The sequence below is a fragment of the Somniosus microcephalus genome, chromosome 17 (assembly GCF_052327205.1).
Source record: "Somniosus microcephalus isolate GS21.2 chromosome 17, FLI_Smic_1.0, whole genome shotgun sequence".
In the NCBI taxonomy this organism is placed as follows: domain Eukaryota; kingdom Metazoa; phylum Chordata; class Chondrichthyes; order Squaliformes; family Somniosidae; genus Somniosus; species Somniosus microcephalus.
This window is the reverse complement of record NC_141003.1, coordinates 16,153,327-16,176,858: the sequence shown is the minus strand read 5'-3', so window position 1 is coordinate 16,176,858 and position 23,532 is coordinate 16,153,327. Positions and strand designations below refer to the sequence as shown.

The 23,532-nt window shown below is 43.7% G+C and overlaps 1 protein-coding gene across 2 annotated transcripts; it reads left to right on the top strand.

Moving 5' to 3' along the window:
- The first annotated feature begins 634 nt into the window (after positions 1 to 634).
- Positions 635 to 8,878, top strand: LOC147105534 (M1-specific T cell receptor beta chain-like). 2 transcript variants are annotated; one of them, XM_086009974.1, is made up of 5 exons: positions 635 to 1,063; positions 1,278 to 1,583; positions 3,969 to 4,265; positions 5,529 to 5,642; positions 8,447 to 8,878. In XM_086009974.1, the coding sequence occupies exons 1-5, from the start codon at positions 1,009 to 1,011 to the stop codon at positions 8,551 to 8,553; spliced, it is 879 nt and encodes a 292-aa protein (XP_085866100.1). In that variant the 5' UTR covers positions 635 to 1,008; the 3' UTR covers positions 8,554 to 8,878. The 2 variants fall into 2 exon arrangements, with proteins under 2 accessions (XP_085866100.1, XP_085866101.1); XM_086009975.1 differs by having other exon boundaries at positions 637 to 1,063; positions 4,068 to 4,265.
- The last annotated feature ends 14,654 nt before the right edge of the window (positions 8,879 to 23,532 follow it).

The window sequence follows — 23,532 nt, the reverse complement described above, 5'->3', positions numbered from 1 at the left end:
GAGATCATGGTAAGCAACCATGCAATCTGAATCGATACAGATATATAGTGAATGGGTTGAGTGTCAGCATGAATGTTCACTGAACGTAAATATGTAAACCAAACTCACATCGGACATTTGATCGGAGGATGGTGCTAATGGGATTCTCATAGGCTGTGGCAAACACTGCAGTCATTTAATAGGAGCCACGAGGACAGCACTTCTGATTTCAGGTGGATCTGGGGGCTATGATCGGGCAACAGGATGAGGGGATTCACTATAATGTACAACAAACTATAGCCTACACGATCAGCCATTCCACTTTCACTGTTGTTTTCTCATTTGTTAGTTTCAACGTTCATAGGAAATAATACCAGAATGTTAATAGGGATGAGGTTGGCCAGTCTGTTCATCCGACAGTTCACCATCACAGCTGAAATCAAGCGTGTTGTTACATTTGCAAAACCAAGGACCAGACAAATATGCTCCTCCTATTTACAGCTGAACGTGAGTCGCTGGATTTTGACATGTGCATTTAAGCTCATTAACATGGCGAACTCGATTGGTTAGCGTAATGGCGCTCGGGCATTCAATGCAGACATGATTTGTTTTACTCTGATCAGGGTTTGCTGTAGAAATAGGCGGAACAAAATACACCAGTAAAATTAACAACGCTTTATCACCACAAGAACAAGAAAGGAGCACTCACAGTCTGGAGTTTTCGTCGTGTTTCCGACAAGAGAGAAGTGCAATCTGGAGGAAAACATGTTTGCCTAACTGAGCTACACGAGTAGTTACAATACACCTAAGTATCCTAGATCTTTTAAGTGGGTGCACTAAACCCTGAGTCTGCACGACTCTCCGTCCGCAATGCAGTCTGAACAAAGGAAATATATCAATTGAAATTGTACATTTAGGCACGTGATATTACACACCACTCTAGATCACGTGCAAACCCCTGGCTTCCAAAGCCCCAGGAACTTGGTGGTCCCTTGCAGCTTATGGCCAGTCTAATGTTCGTCACTCAGCATGGCGGTGAGCTCCGCGCTTTTGTGCATATCTTTGGTGGGAGTTCTTTACAGAGGTGTGTTTGTTTATCTTACCGCTCCATGCTTATCGAAAAAAAGCTAACGTTAACAAAATACGTCATCTTTTGTGCACATTTCTTTCTTTCGTTTTTCTCATTGTTTTATTAACGTGGTTAATTTTCTTGTTTTTTTCATTCTAAGTCATAATATTTGTTCTTTTTCTAAAGTATGCAAACCATTATGTCAGTATTTTTGATTATTTTCTGATAGCCTCTGAAGTAACTTCCAGCAAAGTGGATCAATTCCCTAAATACATGGAGGTTCCCAGCGGTACAAATGTTTCCATGTTCTGCACATTTCCCATATTTCAAGATGCCCCTGGTGTTTATTGGTGGAGACGGGGCGAGGAGACGTTTCTGGAGCCAGACAGCAGAAAGCAATTTAGTGTAAAAAAGGAAAGTGGGTCATTTGATCTCCTGAATGCGAGTGTCGCCGACTCCGGAGTGTATTACTGTAAAGTAAAACATCATCAAAAATCTATTGGAGCTGGAAGTGGCTCTCGGCTTATTGTGTACGGTAAGTGTCATTGTGCCGGGGAGTGGGAGATTCTCAGCAGTGTGCGATATATTTAAAACTCAATGGTGGGGGTAATTTGAACTTTTATCACTGGCCGAAACCCTGGCGATAGCAAATTCGTTTTACACTTCTCCCGATTTTCTTTCCCATTGACCCCGGTGTACAACGCCCGCCGATTCGCTAGCGCCCGTTTTGCGCTACTGCCCCAGATCAATTTCACCCTTCCTTGTCTGCATGACATTTCAAAGTGCTTTGCATCCAATGAGTTCTTTTGGAAGTGCAGTTACAATTGTTATGGAGGCAAGATACTGAAATAGTATAAATGTTTAAATCTTGGCTTGAAATTAATAACTGGAATTAGATAGCCAAATTCCTTCTCACGAAAATAACAGTGCCAAGTAGCGACAATAGCAACTATTTTAACACTTCCTAGGTCAGGTATTTTATACTTCATTAAAGGCCAGCTACTGAAACCCAAGAATATGCCTTCATTACAAATTCAGCAGACCAATGTCCTGCTACAATCGGGGTTATTGCACACACCAGGGCACATTTTGGCCCCAATGCTTGAAATTGCCAATCAAATATTTTCTGTACAGAATTGTCCAAAATCTGGAATTCTCTCTCCCAGAATGCTGTGAGACAATTGAAGCTTTCAATATTGAGATGGATTGATTGTTGTTAGGTGCGGGTATCAAGAGATGTGGCGTTAAGTGGACAAATGGATTTGAGGCACAGTTTAGCCATCATCTAACTGAAAGGCGGAGCAGACTCGAGGAGCTAAATGGCTTCCTCCTGTTCCTATATCCGCACTTTAGGCTGTGCACTTGCTTCCACTGAAAACTTATTTCAGACTGCCAAGCTCATTTCACAAAGGAAACTTATAGTCCCTTGAGAGAGGAAAGGTTGGTCTTACCGTCAATGCTGGACTCCTCCCCAAGTCCTAGACCTTGTAAGAGTGTAGAAACGCAATGCCCCTGCTTGGACCTCTGTCTCACGCCAATTGGGCTTTCTTTCATACACTTACAACCTGTAAAGTGGGGCAGATTATCGCCGAAATTGCTATATACGCTTGGGCTCCCTCATTTGTAATTCATGATTTCCATTTACACTCTTCCAATCCCACACGGAAGTTATGGCAGGAGATTAAGTCAACACTTTCGTCCTCTTCCTCCACGAAAATTCTACCGCATTATATATTATACCTAAACAGATCAGTGGTAAAGGAATGGAGGAATTCCGAGCTTTGGTTGGGCAGTCAACACGTTGCTGCTGGGAATAAAGGCTAACATAACTTTGCAAGTTAATAAAGCCCCTGATTTAAAAGTTTGCTATTACTACAAAGTCGGGAAAGTAAACATTTAAAGAAAAGATGTAACCGAGATTGTTTGTAATAAACTGACAAAAGAATGCAAACATAATAAGCGACTCTACTTCCAGCTAAAGGGTGACTGTTACTCTAGCGGAAAAAGTTTCACATTAGTAAAAGACGATTGTAGGACTGATATAAGCAGTATCCTCTTCAGGCAAAACGTGTTCAACAGACCGAATAGACTTGGGGAAGGACAAAACCCCTGGAATTAGATAAGACGTTCACTCTGCGTTAGGATTTCCTATTCGGTTTCCCTCATCTGTATGGATGTTGTGATCTACACAGAGATACATCATTACCAATATAACCCTTTCATGACCTGAAAAATATTCTAGCCCTCGGTTCGCGCGCTGGAGAAATAAATGTATGAAAGCAGCACAATCTGAAATCTCCACCATAGAAACTGCAATGCTGAGTTAGTAAGTGTAATGCACGAATTTTAATCTATAGATATACCAGCATCCTGATTGCTATCTGTGTAGACATCAGAGATATTTCGATATATTGGTAAGAATTCTTCTTCTCAATATTCACCATTTATATAAAACATGTTTGCAATATATGAAATATCTAAATAGCGACCGATATTGAAATAAAAAACACGAAATGTTTAATTCACCAAAGATTATTAATGAATGACGATTAGCAATTCCACTGTTCGTGCAGACTGGGTTGCGCTCTCTCCCATATAGTAGAACAGGAACCTCACTCGGGGTCACTGCTGCCAACCAGAATCCCGCGCCAGGATCTGATACTCCTTTCAGAACAGTGACGCGTGCCTCCCTGCATGTTAGCAGCCCTGGGGGATTCACCCTCTTTGCGTACCGTTTCCAATACATTCCGTCATTTTGCTGTGCGCCGTAAAACTATTTATAAAATAAATGCAAACTCGAAGTTTAAACAACGAGAGCGCGGATAACTCTTGTGACAGTAGGACTGTAACAGTATAACGAGAGTAGGCAAATTAAAAGGTGTTCCTTTAAATTGAAAAAAATACTTTTTTTCTGTTAAAGTTCCCCCAACTCCCCTGAAAATCGCTCCTGTTGAAGGGATTTTAGCGACTTCTCTAAAACTCGAGTGCAAAACGTTTGCCTTTTACCCGGAGCATTTAGAAATCTCCTGGCGAAGAAATGGTGTCGAAATTCTGACCGGAATAGCAACTGTGAAAAGCAGGAGCGCGGAGGGACTGTTTGAGGTTTCCAGCTCATTGGAAGAAGCCCAGCCTGCCCAGAGCGGAGTTGTTTATACATGTCTGGTGTCTCATGTCTCTCTTCTGGTGCCCGCCAGTGTCAGCTACGCCGTCAAGCAAGGTAAGATTAAGACAGATTATGCGTGGAGCTGCCGCGAACATCCTTCAAGGGCATTTCTTCGATTACCCAAATTTCATTGAGTGTTATTAACCTACATATTGACGGCATCAGCAAATCCAGGACTATTACTAGAAGTGGCTACTCCATATAGTTCATTAATAGACGAGACAGCATTGAAACTAAAATAGACCGGGTAGAGCTCTGTCTTGGAATCTACTGCTCCGCAGACACAGCCTTTACTTATCACTTTCCAATTCTCCCCGAACGTCATGAGGCTGAATTTGCTTCAAAAGCCTCAGGCGCAGAACTTTTGCAAGCATCTTCCAAAAATATAAGGAAACTATTACCTGGATTTCCTCCATCCACTGAGCAACTTCTCTCCTCAATTTCTTGTAGATTGACGAAGCAAGGCGCATTGCTTCTAAATCTACTCTGGCTACCACAATAGCTATGGATTCTTCAGACCAATAAATAAGTTTCTGAAATGTTCGGAACCGTTCTTTATCACTGTGGATGTTAGAGTAAACTTAAGGAATGGTGGAAATTACTGTGCAGATGGAAACATTTTGGCACTTGGCCCCTGTGCTGGTGAGGACCAGTCTCCCATGAAGGGAGTCTACGCCAGGCTACTTGTATGAAAATGAGGAACCTTAAGGCATGTAAGGCGGCCCGATACACTGCGCAGGTTTCCGCAGACAGCCAGCTGGGCAGCAAACTAAACCGGGAGTATCATGATCAGGTCATGGGGGGAGGGGGTGCCCGGGTTGCAGCATCCCAGATTACCGTTATGGGGCCCACAGGAGCCCTCTTGCTTTTCCTAGTCAAGCAAAAATAATTTAAATGCACATGTTCAGATCTCTTTATCTCTGTCGCTAGTAAAACTGGCCACAGAGTGCAAGGCGTAACAGTTCTAACCTGAAACGCCCATCGGGATCCTATGTTCACCATAGAAACACGATTTGGATATGAAGATTACCCTACTGCCTGAGACAAAGGCGATAGCCCCTAGCAGCAGGCCCTCTCTGACAGTGGAAGGCTTCGTTGTCGGCGTTAAAATGCTGCTAAATCTACCGACCCCGTTTTGAGGCCATTATCGCACCGTTAACGCCGATTTAGGCAAGTTCAAATCGATCCCCACGGTGTTCGGATTAAAGTAACTATTTAACGGACCTCATGGCTTTGTATAAACCAATCATTGTTGTTTCCATTCGATAATATCTATATACACCAGTTTTATATCTTGCTTTTAATCCAACATTGTAGGTCACAATTTCAGCATTCGGGTCCTCATGATTGCTCGGCTTGTTCTGGGTTTTTTGATAATTCTTGCACTGACGGGAATTATTGTGGACCATGTAAAAATAACTTCCATTGCAGGTAAGAAAACACTTCATTAATTCAGGAAATCGTATTTGAAGTATACACACAGATAGGATTGGATTTATGGAGATGAGAAATGTATTTTTGCCAGCTGTTTGTTTGTAAGCAGCGGCATAGAGCAGCAGCTGATTAAAAAGGGCAAGATCCCGAACACCTGACATTAAAAGGAGCGGGGCAGAGAGCAGCAGCTGATAACAGACAAACGGAGGGAAAACTCAAAAAATGACATCATTTTCCGTATAGAGTGAGGAGTGGCGGGAGCCGAGAAATCATAGATAATTGTTTAATTTCTCATCTATCAAAGTATTACCACCATAGTATGGTTAAGCTAAACAAATAAATCTGAGATCTGAGAAAACGGCGAGGTCGAGAGCGGCAGGAAGTAAATGGGTATGATGTAATTGCCATTACAGAGACATGGTTGCAGGGTAACCAAAGCTGGGAACGGAATGTTCCAGGGTACTCATTTAGGAAGGACTGACATAAAGGAAAAGGAGGTGGCGTAGTGCTGTTAATAAGGGAAACGATCGGTATGGTAGAGATAAAAGATCTTGTCTTGGCAGATCGTGATGTAGAACTGGAATCAGTTTGGGTGGAGCTAAGAAACAGCAAAGGGTGGAAAAATTGGTGGGAGTTGTGTAAAGGCCACCAAACAGTAATGGTAATGCAGGGCACAGTATCAATCAAGCGATTAGAACTGCATGTAGCAAGGGCAATACAGTAATCATGGTGGACTTTAGTCTACATAATGACTGGGCAAATTAAATTACCACTAATGGTGTGGAGGACGAATTCTTGGAATGCCTGCAAGATGGTTTCCTGCACCATAATGTGCAGGAACCAACCAGGGCACAGGTTATTCTGGATCTGGTACTGTGCAATGAGAAAGGGCTAATCAATAATCCTGTGGTAAAGGGGCCTTTAGGGATAAGTGACCATAATATGATTGAATTTTACATTAAGTTTGCGAGTGATGTTGTGCAATCTAAAACTAAGGTCTTCCATATAAGCAGAGGAAACTACAAGGGTATGAGGGGCAGGTTGGCCATGGTAGATTGGGAGACTACACTAAAAGGTATGAAGGTGGACATACAATGGCTAACATTCAAGGAAATAATGCATAATTGGCAACAAACATATATTTCTCTAGGGCATAAAAAGTCAAAAGGAAATGTGATCCATCTATGGCAAACAAAATAAATTAAAGCTAGTATTAAGTCAAAGGAGGAAGCGTATGAAGTTGACAGAAAAAGCAGTCAGCCTGAGGATGAGGATCTTTTTAGAAATCAGCAAAGGGGGACCAAGAAATTGATAAAGAAAGGGAAAACTCGCGAAAAATATAAAAACAGATTGTAAAAGCTTCTATAGGTATGTGAAAAGGAAAAGACTGGCGAAGGTAAATGTAGGTCCTTTACAGTCAGAGACGGCAGAATTTATAATGGGGAATGAGGAAATGGCAGGGAAATTAAATAAATACTTTTTTTCTGTCCTCACGGTGAGAGATTGGGAAATGTTGATGTTCAGAGGGACCTGGGTGTCCTTGTACACGAATCACTGAAAGTTAACATGAAGGTACAGCAAGCAAATAGGAAAGCAAATGGCATGTTGGCCTTTATTACAAGAGGATTTGAGTATAAGAGTAAAGACGTCTTTCTGCAATTATATGGGGCCCTGATGAGATCACACATGGAGCATTGTGTACAGTTTTCGTCTCCTTACCTAAGGAAGGATATATTTGCCATAGAGGGAGTGCAACGAAGGTCCACCAGACTGGTTCCTGGGATGGGCGGATTGCCCTATGAGGAGAGATTGAGTAGACTAGGCCTATATTCTCTAGCGTTTGGAAGAATGAGAGGCGATCTCATGTGGGCATAGAGAGTGAGTACCGACAGACATCACATGGTCGATCCCGATCACGACCTCATTAGACAGGCAATTTCCAGCAGCGGCCCCTGGGTAACAGTCAGATGCAGGATATAATGCTAATTGCCCTCTTCCTCTCCCTGGTCTTTCAGGCCAGTTTTAGCGTTTCAAGTGCTAACGGAACTGGGATAATTTAACACAACACAGATAGGCAATCCAACCTGGCATCTTCTGGTTTGTATGGCTCGGTGCTATACGCATGGGTTCCTTAAGATGTAGATTTGTTCAGTGTGAAATGTAATTATTTGTGTGCAAGAGATTATTGGACATCAGGTGAGTGCAGACGGTTCGAAGGTTTTCATTCAGATATTCATATAACTAAGAGCAGTATTTTTGTTTCAATTCTACATTAAGTGCAGTGAAAACGATTCCGTGCGACATCGGTTATGGTTTAGGTAATCGGTTGTTAATTTTTATATTAGGTAATTCTAATATGGAAAAGATAAAGTACACAATTACACATACACAATCATCATGTGTGAAAGAATATCGCCGAATGAAAGTTATTAAACACAAATGTAAATTTTTGCACCCTAATATTTTGTGACATCCTGAGATGACGGCATATTTATTTAAAATTGAGGAACGATTGTCTTCGTCCTGGAATGATTTAATGTAAGATTATTTTGATAATTATTGTCGAATCACAATGAAAGGATATAATTGAAGAGCGTTCCTTTAATTTAATAGTTGGATGTTTATGCTGTTGTGAGTGTGGCTGCGAGTTTATTTATATTGATGCTGACGTGCTCTAAAGGGCACCGCGTCTGGATAGAAAAGAGAAAAAATAAACAAGGTAATTGCATTATTTAAATGCCCTCATTCTGTGCCGTAAATTCCTATGACTCTATGACTCTGGTGTTGTTTTTAATGACCAGGTAAAGAACAGCTGATAATCTCTGCCTCCGCTGCTCACAGTTCCACGAGAGCAATTGCTCAGTCTTTGGGAAAAAATAACGCGTGTCCAGGCACAGCTGGGAATTAAAAACAGAAACATACGAAAGCAGGGAACGCGATGAAGGAGCCGCAGTCGAAACGGATAAAAGATTCCTGCAGCCCTCGCTTACAGCCGGTTTCCATTATACCTCGCTACACACTCTTTCTGCAGCATTAGATTATACAAAGGCAACTGCTAGTTGGCTATTGTATTTAATGAGCTTATTGCATTCTATGTAAATGCAATGTTAAGAAGGGGGAGCGGGTTGTACCTGACACTTCTTGTGCTTATTTTTTGCTGGCTGACGCGTATCTTGATGGACGAATGTTACCAGCTGACGATACTTTTCAATAAACCTAAGTGTTGATATTTATACGTGACAAGTTGTATCGAGTGTGTAAACCTTTCATATGTCTTATAGTTTACTGATGTAAAATGAAGTGCCTTAGAGAGAAAGTTCCTTTCATAGAATTATAAATACGAGACGCGTTGGAGGCCCATTAATATCTGACATTGATTGCACTCAAAGTCCACCATCAGAATTTATGTCATGGGCGAAACCAATTTAAATGAAAGTTTGCTCTTTGAAGAGAACGTTGGACATTGTGAGCCAGGAATGGTTAAAAATACGCGGTCACATTGTGGGATACATTATATTCGGCATTTCTACGGAAACAAATGGGAGGAGCGAAGCAGTAATTGCGACGGGAACAGTGAAATAATATTCGTCCACCCGTAGTCTTTCTTCGACTGAACTTGAGAGGTTCCAAACATTTGGACCCAAAGACATCTTATTGCAATGGGCAATTAAAAGACAATAACGAGAGATAAATAGCTAATTAGTTAATCACACTAACTAACAGCTAATTTACTTAACATCACCTCAAGTGACCAAAGTGTTCAAGAAATAAACTACAGTTTACCAACTAATAAAGACGTTAATTAATTAATTAAATAATGAATTAAGACTTGGCAGTACAGGCATTGTGTCGGGATTTTAGTATGTGGGAGTTTGTGGACAACGAGTCTATCCCAGACAGACACAGTGAGGTGAGAGTATTTACCCTTGACAGCATTTGACTGAGTGTGGCATCAAGGAGCCCTTGTAAAATTGAATTAAATGGGAATCAGGGGGGAAACTCTCACAAAGGAAGATGGTTGTGGTTGTTGGAGGTCAATCATCACAGCCCCAGGATATCGCTGAAGGAGTTCCACAGGGCAGGCCCAATCATCTTCAGATGTTTCATCAATGACCTTCCCTTCATCATAAGGTCAGAAGTGGGGAAGTTCACTGATGATTGCGCAGTATTCAGTTCCACTCGCAAATCCTCACATATTGGGGCAATAATTCCTCCCCAAACGCGTGAGTATGGAATGGGTACTCACGCGTCTGGCCGGAGGAAATGCCGGTTTTCAGCATGCACAGCGCATGCGCTGAAAACCGGCATTTCCTCTCCTCTAACCCAAGAGTTGAAGAGGCTAGCGCGTGCGCTGTAGGGGGCAGCGCGTGCGTCTTGGATTTCCTCTGTTTTGGGGGATTTGCGCATGTGTGAAGGCCTCCGGTCTTTACGCTTGTAAAAAGCACACGTAAGTATTTATTTTTACAGGTAAGTGGTGTTTTAGTGTAACTTAGAATTTTTTTTCCACAGGTTTATTATTTTAAAGAATCTACAATAAGGTAAGTTTAGTTTTAGACTCTTTTTATTAAAAATTTATTTTTTTCAAAAAAAAAATTATTGTTTAAATTATTTTTTTTAACTTATTTATACTTAATTTAATGATTGGGATGTTTTTTAAATTTTTATTTAAAGTTTAAATAGTGTTTTGGGCCCCCGTAGTTTCCATGAGTTTGACAGTTCTTACTCTCAAACTCTTGAATGAACCTTCCCCTCCCCTGATTGGTTGTACAGTGCTCACCTGATCCCAGCCGGCACATTGCACTAACTACGCCGCTGGATCAGGTAAGCACTGCGCGCTGACATCTGAACCGGCCCTGTCACAGGAAATGCAAGCAGGCCCGGGCTTCAGATGTCAGCGCGCAGGGTGAGTGCAGATCGGGGGCTTGCACACGCGGCAAGCCCCCGACACCAAGTTCTGGGCCAATGAAGCAGTCCGTGCTCTCATGCAAGGACAACATTCAGGCTTGACAAGCAAAATTTCCGCCACACAATTGTCAGGCAATGACTATCTCCAACAAGATAGCGTCTAACCACGCCCAACCTTGACGTTCAATGGCGATGGCCCATATTTTTCGATCGCAGGCCTCCCGCGGGCGGGGACCTGCAATCTGGAAAAAACTGCGCCCTTAACTGAGGGCTCCCGGGACGCGCGCACTTCCGCTCCAGGACCTCGCCAAACTTGAAGTGCGCAGGGTCCACATATTCCAGGGGTGCATGTCGTTCGCTGTGTCCCTGCGATCACGTGGGCCATGGGGAGCCAATCACAGAAGGGAATCTCCCTTCATACATTTGACAGGAACACCTGTCAAATATATGAATGGAGATCAGTGAAAAAACATAGTAAAACTTTAAATAAATTAGAAAAACATCACATTTTTAAAATGACTTGAAATTGCAATAAATAAGTATTTTAAACAAAAAATTAATTTAAAAAATATTAAACTTTTTTACGGGGCTAAAAATAAACTTACATTTTTTAAGTAATTCTAAATGATAAATCAGTGAAAAAAAATTGTTTTTTAATTTTTTCAACTTTTATCATGGTAAAAGCAGGCCTTATACCTTTTACCAGGCATAAGAATTGAAAGGGTTTTCTGTGGACAGAGGGTCTCCAAAAAGCGGAACTATCCACCCGCAGAGGCCCTGCTTCAGGGCAGCCGGAGGCTCTGTCAAGAGCATTCTTGACAGATCGGAAATGCCGGTTTTCAGCACCTGTGCTGTGCATGCCAGAAACCGCATGTCCGGTGTCCCTACGGGTGGGCACACAGTGCGTCCCCACCCGTAGGGATCGCAATATCCGACCCATTATCTTCACCGAATCTGCCACCATCAAAATCCTGGGGGTCACCATTAACTAGAAACTTTACTGGACCAGCCATATAAATACTGTGGCTACGAGAGCAGATCAGAGGCTGGGTATTTTGGGGCGAGTGTCTCACCTGCTGACTCCTCAAAGCCATCCCACTATCTACAAGGCACAAGTCAGGAGTATGATGGAATACTCTCCACTTACCTGCATCAGTGCAGATCCAACAACACTTAACAAGCTTGACATCATCCAGGACCATGCATCCCGCTTGAGTGTCACTCCATTCACCACCTTTAACATTCACACCCTCCACCACCAGTGCACCATGGCTGCAATGTATACCATCTACAAGATACATTGCAGCAACTCGCCAAGGCTTTTTTGACTGCATCTCGCAAACCCGTGGCCTCTACTGCTTAGAAGGACAGGAGCAGCAAGCTCATGGGAACACCATCACCTGCAAGTTCCCCTTCAAGTTACACACCATCCTGACTTGGAAATATATCTCTGTTCCATCCTTGTTACTGCGTCAACTTCCTGGAACTCCCTCTCAAACAGTTATGTGGGAGTACCTTCACCACACAGAATGCAGCAGTTCAGAAAGGCGGCTTACCACCACCTTCTCAAGCGCAATTAGGGATGCATAATAAATGCTGACCTTGCCAGCGCCTCCCACATCCCAGAAAAGAATAAAAAGAATCTGCAAGAAATGTCTCTGCTTCGAGACACTCTGGCTCAAAGTCTTTGAGCAAGAATGTGAGCTAGAAACACTTTGACACATAAGGCAGGAGGAGGAATTACTGCATAATAAACGCCAGAATAAAGTTACACACCAGAGGAAGGAAACGGTAAAGAAAGGGAGAGTGTGACTGTCAGTCAACTAGCTAAGAGCAACGTAGGAGAGGTAGTGAAGGAGGTCCATCAGAATTATTTAATCAGTAAAAGTAGATGATACCTGTGAGGATAAGGTGATAGATTGTGGGAAGGACAGCCAGAATGCCGGTTAAGGCATTACGGAGCAGAAGCTTCTCCAAGGGAGCAGGTGCAGAATAGAAGGGTTGAAGTTATGGGGGATTCTATTATTAGGTGGATAGGTAGTATTCTTTGCAGTCAATGGTCGAGATTCCTGAAGGGTATGTTGCCTACCTGGTGCTAGAGTAAGGGAAATCTCGAAATGTATAGTAAATAATCTGGAACGGGAGAGGAGGGTCTCATTGTTGTGCTACATGTCGGAACCAACAACAGACAATCATAGATAATTACGGCATAGAAGGAGGCTAAAGAAACATAAACATAGAAACATATAAGCCAGGAGCAGGAGTAGGCCATTCGGCCCCTCGAGACTGCGCCGCCATTCAATGAGATCATGGCTGATCATCGAATATCAGTATACTGTCCCTGCCTTCTCCCCATATCCCTTGATACCATTAGCCTGAAGAAATATATCTAACTCCTTCTTGAATATATTTAATGAATTAGCCTCAACTGCCTTCTGTGGTAGAGAATTCCACAGGTTCACCACTCTCTGGGTGAAGAAATTCCTCCTCATCTCAGTCCTAAATGGCTTACCCCATATCTTTAGACTGTGACCCCTGGTTCTGGACTCCCACGCCATCGGGAACATCCTTCCTGCATCTAGTCTGTCTAGTCCTTAGAATTTTATAAGTATCAATGAGATCCCCTCACATTCTTCCAAACTCCAGCGAGTATAAGCCCAATCGACCAATCTCTCCTCATACGTCATTTCTGCCATCCCAGGTATCAGTCTGGTGAATCTTCGCTGCACTCCCTCCATGGCAAAAACATCCTTCCTCAGATAAGGCGACCAAAACTGCACACAATACTCAAGGTGTGGTCTCACCAAGACCCTGTACAACTGCAGCAAAACATCCTTGTTCCTGTACTCGAATCCTCTCGCTACGAAGGCCAACATACCATTTGCCTTCTTAACCACCTGCTGCACCTGCATGCTTACCATCAGTGACTGGTGCACAAGGACACCCAGGCTTCGTTTCAATTCCCCTTCTCCCAATCTATTGCCATTCAGATAATAATCTGCCATCCTGTTTTTCCCACTAAAGTTGATAGCCTCGCTGTTATCCATATTATACGGCATCTGCCATACATCTGCCCAATCACCCAACCTGTCCAAATCATACTGGTGTTTCTCGGCATCCTCCTCACAGCACACACGCCCACCCAGCTTTGTGTCCTCTGCAAACTTGGAGATATTACATTCAGATCCCTTGCCTAGATCATTAATATATATTGTGAATAGCTGGGGTCCTAGCAATGGTCCCTGCGGTAGCCAACTACTCACTGCCTGCCACTCAGAAAAAGAGCCGTTTATTCCAACTCTTTGCTTCCTGTCTGCCAGCCAGTTCTCTATCCAAGTCAGTACCTTGCCCCCAATCCCATTTGCTTTATCTTTACATGCTAAGCTCTTATGCGGGACCATATCGAAAGCCTTCTGAAAGTCCAAATACATCACATCCACTGGTTCTCCCTTATCTATTTTACCAGTTACATCCTCAAAAAATTCCAGTAGATTAGTCAAGCATGATTTACCTTTTGCAAATCCATGTTGACTTTGTCCAATCCTGTCACTGTTTTCAAGTCCCCTGCTATTACATCTTTTATAATGGACTCTAGCATTTTCCCCAATACTGATGTCAGGCTTACCAGTTTATAATTCCCCGTTTTCTCTCTACCACCTATTTTGAATAGTAGGGTAAAATTAGCTACCCTCCAATCCATGGGAATGGTTCCAGAATCTATAGAATTTTGGAAGATGACCAGCAATGCATCTACTATTTCTAGGTCCACTTCCTTAACGACCCTAGCATGTAGATTATCAGGCCCTGGGGATTTATCGGCCTTCAATCCTGTCAATTTCCCTCACACCATTTCCCTACCAATATTGATTTCATTCAGTTCCTCCCTCTCAATAGACGCTATGTTCCCCGACATCTCTGGGAGGTTATTTGTGTCCTCCTTTGTGAAGACAGAACCAAAGTATGTATTTAATTGGTCTACCATTTATTTGTTCCCCATTATAAATTCCCCTGATTCTGACTGCAAGGGAACTGCACTTGACTTCACCAATCTTTTTCTCTTCACAAATCTATAAAAGCTTTTACAGTCAGTTTTTATGTCCCCTACAAGCTTACTCGTGCTCTATTTTCCCCCTCTTAATTAATCCCTTTGTCTTCCTTTGCTGAATCCTAAACTGCTCCCAATCCTCAGGTTTGCTGCTTTTTCTGGCCAATTTATATGCCTTTTCCTTGGATCTTATGCTATCCCTAATTTCCCTTGTTAGCCATGGTTGAGTCACCTTTTTTGTTTTATTTTTATGCAAAACAGGGATGAACAAATTCTGTAGTTCATCGATGTGATCTTTAAATGTTTGCCATTGCCTATGCACCATCAACCCTTTAAGTAACATTCCCCAATCCATCCTACCCAACTCGCACCTCATACCATCATAGTTTCCTTTTATTTAAATTCAGGGTCCTAGTTTCTGAGTCAAATACTTCACGCTCCATCTTAATGAAGAAATCTATCATATTATGATCACTCTGCCCCAAGGGGCCTAGTACAACAAGATTGCTAATTAATCCTTTCTCATTTCATAATACCCAGTCAAAGATGGCCTAATCTCTACTTGGCTCCTCGAAATATTGGTTCAGGAAACCATCCCCCATACACACCAGGAATTCCTCCTCCACAGTATTTGTTTTAATTTGGTTAGCCCAATCTATATGTAGATTAAAGTCACCCATGATAACTGCTGTGCCCTTATTGCATGCATCTCTAATTCCCCATTTAGTGCCATCCCCAACCTCGGCCTTACTGTTTGGGGGCCTGTATACAACTCCCACAACATTTTCTGCCCCTTGGTATTTCTCAGCTGTACCCATACAATTCCACTTCATCAGAGCTAATATCCTCCCTTACTATTGTGTTAATCTCCTCTTTACCCAGCAGTGCTACCACACCTCATTTTCCCTTTTGCCTGTCTTTCCTGAATATTGAATACCCTGGATGTTGAGTTCCCAGCCTTGGTCACCCTGGAGCCATGTTTCCATAATCCCAATCATATCATATCAATTTACATATATTTGCACAGCTAATTCATCCACCTTATTATGAATGCTCCTCGCATTAAGCCACAAAGCATTTAGGCTTGATTTTTAACACTCTTAGACCATTTAGAACTATTATGTACTGTAGCCATGTTTGACTTAAACCCTTGACTTCGCTGCCTGCCACTTTTGCTTTTCTCCTTCCTGTCTTTTGCTTCTATCCTTGTTTCCTATTCCTCTGTCTCCCTGCACAGGTTCCCAACCCCCTGTCATTTTAGTTTAAACCCTCTTCAACAGCACTAGCAAACACTCCCCCTAGGACATTGGTCCTGGTCCTGCCCATGTGCAAACCGTCCAGTTTTTACTGGTCCCACCTCCCCCAGAACTGGTTCCAATGTCCCAGGAATTTGAATCGCTCCCCCTTGCACCATTCCTCTAGCCACATAGTAATCAGAAATATCCTTCTATTTCTAGTCTGACTAGCACGTGGCACAGGTAGCAATGCTGAGATTACTACCTTTGAGGTCCTATTTTTTAATTTACCTCCTAACTCCCAATATTCAGCTTTTAGGACCTCATCCCTGTTTTTACCTATATCGTTGGTACCTATATGCACCACGACAACTGGCTGCTCACCCTTCCCCTCCAGAATGCTCTGCAGCCACTCTGAGACATCCTTCCCCCTTGCACCAGGGAGGCAACATACCATCCTGGAGTCTCATTTGTGGCTGCAGAAACGCCTATCTATTCCCCTTACAATAGAATCCCCTATTACTATAGCTCTCACACTCTCTTTCCTCCTGCACTGTGCAGCAGATCCACCCACGGTGCAGCAGAACCACCCACGGTGCCAGGAAGTTGGCTGCTGCTGTCTTCCCCCAAATAGCCATCCCCCCCAACAATATCCAATGCGGAATATCTGTTTGAGAGGCAGATGGCCACAGGGGACTCCTGCACTACCTGCCTGCGCCTACTACTCTACCTGGCAGTCACCCATTCCCTTCCTGCCAGTACAGCCTTTACCTGCGGTGTGACCAACTCCCTAAACGTGCTTTCCACGATGTCCTCAACATCGTGAATGCTCCAGTATTTATCCAATCGCAGCTCCAGCACCGCAATGCTGTCTGCCAGTAGCTGCAGCTGGATACACTTCCCGCACACATGGTCATCAGGGACGCAGGAAGTGTCCCTGATTCCCCAGATAGTGCAGGAGGAGCATACCATGGCACCGAGATGTTCTGCCATGACTTGCCCTTCAATTCATTTAATTTAACTTAAATCAAAGCAATACCACCAATTACACTACCATTAAATGATATACTCAAGGGCCCTTGGTTACTAGCACTAGAAACTAGAGCCACAAATAAATTAAGACCTTCTGAACTTTATAAACTATGAACCTTAACTGTCAAACTATAGAGTAGTATAAATACTCCCTGGCCGTACTCACACAATCAGCTTCTCCCTCCTGCCTACGTCATGTTTTGAATCGTGACTTGACTCTGGAATGGCGCCACCAGTCTGAGATTGGTAAGAAAGTCCACGAAAGTGTGTTTAAATACTCACTGGGTCTCCGGTCTCACTGCTCCCGACACCAGCCTCTGCAAAGAAAGCCTGCGAAAGTGAGTCTAAATACTCACCTATTCGGACCATTGCGCCTGTGCCAGATGAAAAGTTGCTGTCCAGCCTAATCCAACTTTCCAGCTCTTGGTCCGTAGCCCTGTCGGTTCTGGCAATTGAAGTGCATTTCCAAGTACTTTTCAAATGTGAGTGGGGTTTCTGTCTCTACCACCTTTTCAAGCAATGAGTTCCAGACCCCCAACACCCTCAGAGTGTAATCCTTCCACCAATTAATTTTAAGCTATATCCCCCGGTTATTGATCTCTGTGCTAAAGGAAATAAGTCCTTCCTATCCACGCTATCTAGGCTCCTCATAATTGTATACACCTCAATCAAGTCGCTCAGCAGCCTCCTCTGTTCCAAAGAAAACAACCCCAGTTTATCCAATCTCTCCTCATGGATAAAATTCTCCAGTTCTGGCTACATCCTCGTAAATCTCTCCCTCTACCCTTTCTACAGCAATCACATCCTCCCTGTAATCTGGTGACCAGAACTATACGCAGTACTCTAGCTTTGGCCTAACTAGTGTTTTATACAGTTCAAGCATAACCTCCCGGCTCTTATATTCCATGTTTTGGCTAATAAAGGAAAGATTAGGTAATTGCTGGGTGAGTATTAGCGTTTTAGTCTCCCTAAGTTAACTGCATGAATAAAGACTTTATCTAAGAGAGTATCAGGAGTTAGGAGCTAACTTGAAAAGCAGGACTTCACGGGTAATAATCTCGGGATTATTATGTGTGAGGTCCGGTTTTTCGCTTTTGTTCGGATTATTACCTGAGCCACGTGGTAATTGGTATAGAGACAAACAGATTAGGATGGTCAATACTTAGCTATAGGAGTGGTGTGGGATGGATGGGTTCCATTTCATGGGACACTGGCACCAGTATTGGAGCAGGTAGGAGCTGCACCATTGGGAGGGGCTGCACCTGAAATGGGCTGGGACCAAGGTCCTAGCGGAAAGAAAAAGTAGGACTGTAAATAAGACTTTAAAATAATAACGTAGAGATGGGGGGGGGGGGGGTGACTGCTATAACTTACAGAAGCCTAACAATAAAAGAATCAAGAAAAGAGAGTAAAGGACAAACTAAAGGAAGGAATAAAGATAACATGAATAGCCAGAGATCGGATAAATTCAAAGACAATAAAGGTAAAATCAAGGATTGACGTCACAGGACAGCAGATAGGTGATTGGTGGGTGAGAGGGGCAGTATCGGCAGAGCGCTGATCACTGTCCCGTGCAGCGCTGCCGGATTCGGAGGATCATTCCCTCCCTTAAAGGGAAGGGCCAATGCTCACAGCAGTTAAAGGTAAGGCTGGGGATGTGTCGGCGATGGCACGTCTGATCCGCGAGGAGTAGGCTGCTGAATTGCGGCAATTAAAAATTTAAAAAAACAGCACTGAGGGGTGGGAATATTTTTTTGGCGTACCTGACCACCAATCGCTTTCATTGCCGCTCCCCAAGCAGCCAGCCGAGGACACAACCGCTCCTGCAGCTGCCGTTGATGATATCGGGCAAAGCTGTAGGGTGCGGAAGTGAATTTGGGAACCGATGCAGTAACCGGGCAATGCGCACCGGATGTCGTCACTTTCTCCGGGGCACAGGAGATCAAGGAGGAAAGTTTTACCGCCAGCGCTAGCCCCTGATTGAATTTTGCGGCAGTTGTTTCTATCACCACGCCCCGGCAATAAGTCGTTAGTGCCCCGTTATCACTCCCCAGAGGTGATAACAGGAGGTGCAAAGGAGGCCAATTTCTAGCCCCTAGTCTTCAGTTTATTTCTCTAAGTTAGTTCATAGTTGATTAAATAGAGGCATGGCAGGGCACCTCAGTCCCGTGGAATGCACATCCTGTGTCATGCAGGAAATCCAGGATACTTCCCTGTCCTGGGCAATAACATGTGCAGGAAATGTCTCAGCTCGAGGAGCTCAAGCTCTGGGTTTTGGAGCTGGATCTGCAGCTGGTGCTGCTGCGGTGCAGCCTACAGGCTGGGAGCTACGTGGATAGCACGTTTCAGCAGGTGGTCACCCCGCAGCATAAGAGTGTGCAGGCAGATAGGGAATTGGTGACCGCCAGACAGACAAGGAGGACCAGGCAGGTAGCTCAGGCGTCCCATGAGTGCAACACGCTTTCCTGGTGAGGATGATGGTTCCTCTGGTGAGTACAGCCAGAGCCAAGTCCAGGCACCATGGGTGGCTCAGCTGTACAGGGCGGGGGAGGGAGAGGAAGATTGGGAAGGTAATTGTGGTAGGGGATTCGATAATTACGGGAACAGTTCTGGGGGAGGTGGGACCTGTACAGGCCGGACGCCTTGCACCACAACAGAGCCAGAATCAATGTCCTCGCGGGGTTAGTGTGGGGGCTAGCACTGTTGCGGAGGGCTTAAACTAATTTTGCAGGGGGCTGGGCACCAGGATGTAGCATTAGAAAGGAGAAAAAGGTGCACAAAGCATGGGGAGAGACAGATGGTACTATAATAAGAAATAGTAAAGTATTAGCTGGGGATATAATCAGAGAGACTACAACATGATCTAAGACAGGTTTACAGTGCATGTGTGTAAGCACATGAAGCATGGTAAATAATGTTGGTGAGCTGCAGGCGCAAATAGCCACATGGGAATATGATGTTGTGGCGATAATGGAGACCCGTCTCAAAAAAGGGCAGGATTGGTTTTTAAATATTCCTGGATATAAAGTTTTCAGAAAAGATACGGAAGGACTAAAAGGAGGTGGGTGGCAGTATTGGTTAAGGAGAATGTTACAGTGCTGGAGAGGGAGGACATCCTGGAGGGGTGAAGAACAGAATCTATTTGTTTAGAGTTAAGAAGTAAGAGAGGTGCCATTTCACTACTATGTGTATTTTATAGGCCACCAACTAGTGGGAAAGATATAGAGCAGCAACTTTGCAAGGAAATTACAGAGAGGTGCAAGAACTATAGAGTAGTAATAATGGGGGATTCAATTATCCTGATATAGACTCGGATAGCAATAGTGTAAAGGGCAGAGGTGGGGAAGAATTTCTGAAGTGTGTTCAGGAGAACTTTTTTGATCAGTACGTTGCTGGCCCAATGAAGAAGGAAGCATTCCTGGATCTGGTTCTGGGGAATGAGATGGGTCAAGTGAAGCAAGTGTCAGTTGGGGATAATTTAAGGAACGGTGATCATAGTATTGTGTTAGATTAGCTATGGAAAAGGGCAGGGAGCAATCTAGAATAAAAGCACTTAATTGGAGGAAGGTCAGTTTCAGTGGGTTGAGAATGGATTTGGCCCGAGACAATTGGAATCAAATATTGGCAGGCAAAATTGTAATCGAACAATGGGCTGCCTTTAAAGAGGAGATGGTTCGAGCACAGCAGAGGTACATTACCATGAGGGGAAAATGTATTGCAACTAAAGCCAGAGCTCCCTGGATGATGAAGGAGATAGACAGTAAGATGAAGCAGAAAGAGGATGCATGTGACAGATGTCAGGTTGAGAATAAAAGAGAGAGTATGAGAATAGATTGGCAGCTAACATAAAAGGGAATTCAAAAGCTTTCTATAGGCATATAAATAATAAACGGGTAGAAAGAGGAGTGGTCGGGCAAATTAGGACAAAAAAGGTGACCTATACATGGAGGCAGAGGGCATGGCTGAGGTACTAAATGAATACTTTGCATCTGTCTTCACCAAGGAAGAAGATGCTGCCAAAGTCATAGTGAATCAGATGGTAGTGGAGATACCAGATGAGATTTTTTAAAATGATAACATGGAGCTACCAGAAAGGCTGTCTGTACTTAAAATTGATAAGTCACCAGGACTGGATGGGATACATCCTCGGATGCTAAGGGATGTTAAGAAGGAAATCGCAGAGGTACTGGCCATAATCTTACAATCCTCCTTAGATACGGTTGTGGTGCCAGATGACTGGAGAATTGCAAATGTTACACTCTTGTTCAAAATATGGAGTAAGGATAAACCCAGCAATTACAGGCCAGTCAGTTTAACCTCAGTAGTGGGGAAGGTTTTTATAAACGATAATCAAGGACAAAGTTACCAGTCATTTGGACAATTGTGGATTAATTAAGGAATGCCAGCACGGATTTGTTAAAGGCAAATCATGTTTAACTAATTGATCGAGTTTTTTGATGAGGTAACAGAGAGATTTAATGAGAGCAATGCGGTTGATGTGGTGTACATGGACTTCCAAAAGGCGTTTGATAAAGTGCCACATAATAGGCTTGCCAGCAAAGTTGAAGCCCATGGACGAAAATGAAAGTGGCAGCATGGGTACGAAATTGGCTAAATGACAGAAAATAGAGAGTAGTGAGGAACGGTTGTTTTTTGGACTGGAGGAAGCTATACAATAGTGTTCCCCAGGGGTCGGTGCTAGGACCACTGCTTCTTTTGATATATATTAATGACTTGGACTTGGGAGTACAGGGCACAATTTCAAAATTTGCAGCAGGCACAAAACCTGAACGTATAGTGAACAGTGAGGAAGACAGTGATAGACTTCAAGAAGACATCGGCAGGCACAGAATCATAGAATCATAGAAAGTTATAGCACAAATGAAAGCCATTTTGGCCCATCGTGTCTGCGCCAGCCAACAAAGAGCTATCCAGCCTAATCCCACTTCCCAGCTCTAGGTCCATAGCCCTGCAGGGTATAGCATCCCAAGTGCACATCCAAGTACTTTTTAAATGTGGTTAGTGTTTCTCCCTCTACCACCCTTTCAGGCAGTGAGTTCCAGATCCTCACAATCCTCTGGGTGAAGAAAATTCCCCTTAAAGGCCCTCTAAACCTTCCAACTATTACTTTAAATCCGTGCCCCCTGGCTTTTGACCCCTCTATTAAGGGAAATAGGTCTTTTCTATACACTTTATCTAGGCCCCTCATAATTTTATACAACTCAATAAGGTCTCCCCTCATCCTCCTCTGTTCCAAGGAAAACAAACGTAGCCTATCCAGTCTTTGCTCATAGCTAAGATTCTGTATTCCCGGCAACATCCTTGTAAATCTCCTCGGTACCCTCTTTGGTGCAATCACATCTTTATTATAATGTGGTGACCAGAACTGCACGCAGTACTCTAGCTGAGGCTTAACTGGTGTTTTATACAGTTGAAGCATAACCCAACTGCTCTTGTATTCTATGCCATGGCTAATAAAGGCAAGCATTCCATATGCCTTCTTAGCCACTTTATCTACCTGGCCTGCTACCTTCAGGGATCTGTGGGCATGCACTCCGAGGTCCCTTTGCTCCTCTACGCTACTCAGTGTCCTACCGTTTAATGTGTATTCCCTTTCCTTGTTAGCCCTCCCCAGATGCAGTAGCTCACACTTCTCCTGATTGAATTCCATTTGCCAATGTTCTGCCCACCTGACCAATTTATTGATATCTTCCTGCAGTCTACAGTTTCCTTCTTCAATTCCAACCACACAGATGATTTTGGTATCATCTGCAAACTTCTTAATCATACCCCCTATCAGCGATCCCATAACCATCAGATCAGATCAAAGCTCTGAAGTCCTGCTACACCCAGCTGTGAATGGTGGACAATAAAACAACTAACAGGAGGAGATGTCTCCATGAAGATCGTCAGCCTCAATGACGGCAGAACCCAGCACCTGAGTGCAAGAGACAAGGGTGAAGCATTGGAAACCATCTTCAGCCAGAAGTTCCCAGTTGACGATTCATCTGTCTCCTCCTGAAATTCCCATCATTACAGGTGTCAGTCTTCAGCCAATTCGACTCACTCCACGTGATATCAAGAAATGGGTGAGTGCAGTGGATGCAGCAATGGCTTTGGGTCCCTCCAGAATCAGCCACGCCTCTGGCCAAGCTGTTCCAGTAGAGCTACAGCACGGACATCACCCCAATAATGTAGACATTTGCCCAATTATGTCCTGGCCACAAAAAACGGGACAGATTAGTCTGCGCATTTACTGCTTCATCAGCCTACTCTCAGTCATCAGCATCATGATGTAAGGTATCGTCGGCAGTGCTGTCATACGGCACTTACTCACGAACAACCTGATCACCGATGCTCAGTTTGGGTTCTGCCAGGACCACTTAGCTCCAGACCTCAGAAAAGACTTTGTCCAAACATGGACAAAATAGCTGAATTCCAAAGGTGAGGTGAGGGTGAATGTCCTTGACTTCAAGGCTGCATTTGACCAAGTGCGGCACCAAGGAGCGCTAATAAAATTGAAGACAATGGGGATGGGGGAAAACTCTCCACTGGCTGGAGTCATACAACGGAAGATGGTTGTGGTTGTCGGAGGTTGGGGGTTTTTCGTCGGAAAGAAGAACACTTAGAGCTGATCTGACGGAGGTTTTTTAAATTATGAATGGGTTGG